The 3,802-nt window shown below is 37.8% G+C and overlaps 1 protein-coding gene across 1 annotated transcript; it reads left to right on the top strand.

The window, feature by feature from the left end:
• Nucleotides 1-1,411: 1,411 nt before the first annotated feature.
• LOC103520351 lies at nt 1,412-3,155 on the top strand. The gene is made up of 3 exons (XM_017448488.2): nt 1,412-1,714; nt 1,878-2,015; nt 2,358-3,155. The coding sequence occupies exons 1-3, from the start codon at nt 1,496-1,498 to the stop codon at nt 3,153-3,155; spliced, it is 1,155 nt and encodes a 384-aa protein (XP_017303977.1). The 5' UTR covers nt 1,412-1,495.
• Nucleotides 3,156-3,802: the final 647 nt, after the last annotated feature.

Raw genomic sequence — 3,802 nt, 5'->3', positions numbered from 1 at the left:
AACATATTATGGAAGCAGGCTAAAAGAGAGAGGGAGAAAGAAAGAGAGAGAGAGAGAGAGAGAACGAGGGAGAGAGAACGAGAGAGCGAGAGCGAGAGAGAGATAGAGAGAGAGAGAGAGAGAGAGAGAGAGAGAGAGAGAGAGCGAATTCTTCTCTCTCTTTCTTTCCATTGCTCTCTCTATCTCTTTCTCTCTCTCTCTCTCTTTCTCTTTCTCTCTCTCTCTTTCTCTTTCTCTCTCTTTCTCGCTCTCTCGTTCTCTCTCTATCTCGCCCATTATCTCTCTCTTTCTATCCTCTTTCCCTCTCTCTTTTCCCTACAAAAACATAATAACAAACTTTTAAAAAGTTGTGCAAAAGTTTCAAACAACTCTCCCTCTCCTTCCCTCCCTCTTCCCTCTCCTCCCTCCTCAACATGCTAGGGTCTCCAGTTTTATGCTCGGCTCTCGATGGGAGAGAGGGGGGAGGAAAATAGGAGATAAAGAGGGGAGATGAATAGGAGAGAGGGGAAGGGAGGGACAGGGAGAGTAGAAAACTGGGGAAAAAGTTAGTAAAAACTTTTTTCCCATTTCCAAGGGAAAGAAACAAAGGGAGTGAGCAAAATGGGGAGAGAAAAAAAAGGGAGGGAAAAAAATCGATGTTACAACGGCGTTTTTAATATGAAAAAAAAAGTTCCAGAACTTTTCACATCACAGTCGGCTCAACTTGGCAACATAGGGAAAATCTGGCAACACAGCATTGAACGCAGTGAGAGTATGGAAAAATCGAAAAGGACCATTTCACCGCGCGATTCTCAGTATTTCCGTGCAATGAACGATCAAATATTTCACATGGGATTAGATCAGAGTGAGTATACTGTGACTTGAACGACAGATGTGAATACCTACTCTCATTTAATCACTAGTAAGAATATTTTGACTGTTCTGTGCAGTGTTGCCAGATTGATCCTCCCGAATTACCGTACACTGCTAGAAAATTTGAAAACTGCTAGAAATACCTATCGTAAATTTTTACTTCTCCTGGCAGTGTTGCCTGAGTAGTCAGCTGAGATTACCATACAATTTTACTGGAAATACCGTACTTTACCGTATGCAACTTTTATAAAGTCGTACATTTTTGCATAGTACCGTACTTTTACAGCGAATTACCGTACATTATCGTATAAAATTCATTACCGTACACATTATCGTACCAAAGCTCGAATACCGTACAAATACGGTAATTACCGTACATCTGGCAACACTGGTTCTGTGACTGGAGCACAATCAAAATATGTCTTTAATTTTTTAGGCTACTTTTTTCTTATTCTATGTACCAGTTTATTTTGAAATTTTCTCCTATTTTGATTTTTTTTTTTTTTTTTTTTTTTTCAAGTATCAGTTAGTGACAGTTTTATAATATCAACCTTAATCCTCCTACTTTTTTAAAAAATAAATTATTATTTTACTATTAACATTGGTATTATTTTTACAGCTTGAAAATGATGTTCAAGATTGGATGAGGTATCAAATTCTGAAGGAAGAGGGCAAAAAAACATTCAAGCTGCAACTTAAACCTGGTGTTTTTCCTACTAAATTTGCTTGCCAGCCAGACCGAAAGCGAACACACACTGTAGATGTCTTGAAATCTGAAAGAGCTTCTCTTTTGGCAAAGAAAGAGGACATCAAAAGGAGAAAACTTGTGAAAGATCTTCTTGAGGCTGGTCCAAGCAATCAGGTAAGTTGAATAATTATAATATGTGACTCCTTGCTGCATAATATTAAAACAAGAGGATTGGGAAGAAGAAAATGCACTAATACCTGGTAGCTTCTATATTTTTAATTTCTTTTTAAAATATCTACTGATCCATTTTTCATTATTTTATCTCATTCTTTTACAGACATCACTTCCTTGTGAACAAATTCTTGAAGATGTAGAAATTCCTTTGGCAATTGATGATGATCTTGTAGGAATTCACATGGATATAAATATTGATGATGAGGATATTCCAAGTGTACTTCATGCTCAGGATGAGCAGGTAGGTTACTACAAAGTCTTTACAAGTTCCAAATCTAGATTAGCTCCATAAAATTGGAACCTGGGTGACCAGGGTTTGAATCTGTGTGGGAAAATACTTTGTCTCTGTGGTTTGGATGTTTTCAGAGCCCACTCAGTCTCATGAGTCATTAAGACACTGAGTTGATATGGAGGTAAATGCACATAGCAACCTGGTGCCATTATAGCTCATTGAGCTACTTACATATTTCAGATGATTAATTAGTACATATGGTATGGAAGTAAAACTCAATAGTCATTGTGCTTTTTGAATCTACATTATGGGAAATAAATTAATTTTCTAATTTTTTATTTGTCATTCTAGGTTAAAATGGATTGTAAGGAGACACAAACTGAAGTACTCCAAAGAACTGTAGGAATGCAATCAAAAAAATGTTGCTACCCAAAAACTTCAAAAAGTGTCACAGACAGTGAATCTCTGGTCAGTGAAGTAACATGGGAGCCCCAGGATACGTCATTCCACATAGAAGACTGTGAGTCTGTTTCCACAGACAGTGTAGATTTTGAACAGGAGAGAAGACAGAAGGAAGAAATACGAATGCTCAACATGCAGATAATGGAGCAGCATAGTAAGAGGTACCTGGGACTGGATAGATTCAATATGTTCCTAATAGAAAAATTAATGGAGATAACAAAGTTCCCAAAACTTGATTTTTTTATTACATTGAGGAAACTTAAGCTGCATGAGTCCATTGATATATTGGCTGATACATTTGGACTCAGCAAAAGCAGCATTTCCCGCATTTTTTCCAAGGTTCTTCCAGTCCTGGGAAAATACCTGGAAACCCTAATCTACTGGCCTCCAAGAGAGATCATCAGGACCAACTTACCTCTTGCTTTCAGAGCAAATTTTGTCTATGTTCAATCAATTATCAACTGTTTTGAGATTGAAATTGAGAAGCCTTCAAAGCCTAGTCACCAGAGCCAGACATTTTCAGCATATAAAAATTGTAATACAGTTAAATATTTAATTTCATGTACCCCTGATGGATTTATCAATTTTGTATCAAAAGGTTTATACCTATACCTAGCTAAACTTCTACCTCCTTTTTCCAATGTTGTATTTGTTGTTCCTGGTCCGTCTGTTGGATGCGTTCTATAAGCCTTGTTCCAGTTAAATCAGATCTTTAGGTAGATCATTTTTCAAGTATTTGAGTCCAGTCTGTCGAACAGAAATAGGTGTTGAGCTGTGTATAATACCTTTACGATAGAAGGCATACCTCTCGTCTTTTTTGAGAAGTGCATACAGAGGTTCCGAGTCACAAGTTATAATACTTTTATTAGTGGCAGCGTCATCTCAATCTGCTGTTTTACGAAGTTCAAAATATCGAACCACTCTTTATGAACTCGTTTTGAACCGTTGACCGCCTCTGAGTTTTAAGAAAAGGAAGAGTTTGGTGGGAGAAGGGGAGAAGGAGATTCCATTCGAAAGGGTCGTTTAATAGAGTTAGCCAGAGATAGAGAGAGTCCCGTTTGAGAGAATTAAGAAGGCAATACTGTGCAAAGGTGTACCATGGGCATTGACCGGTTAACAAAAAACACAACAAGATTGACAAGACAACAGTTCTGTATAAAACCTCTGTGTATGTACCGGATACGTTTCCTCGTTCGGAAAAAGAAAATCAAGACTGAGGTCCACAAACTTTGGAGACAGTCGGTTCTTGCGAGTGTTAGGTCCTTCTATGAACAGATTCATGGGGGTCGTAAGAACAACTGTGTAAAAAGACAGACTACACGGAAAGGGGGTAT

Source organism: Diaphorina citri, unplaced genomic scaffold (assembly GCF_000475195.1).
Source record: "Diaphorina citri unplaced genomic scaffold, Diaci psyllid genome assembly version 1.1 scaffold3513, whole genome shotgun sequence".
Taxonomy (NCBI): Eukaryota; Metazoa; Arthropoda; class Insecta; order Hemiptera; family Psyllidae; genus Diaphorina; species Diaphorina citri.
This window is presented reverse-complemented; position numbering and strand designations above follow the sequence as displayed.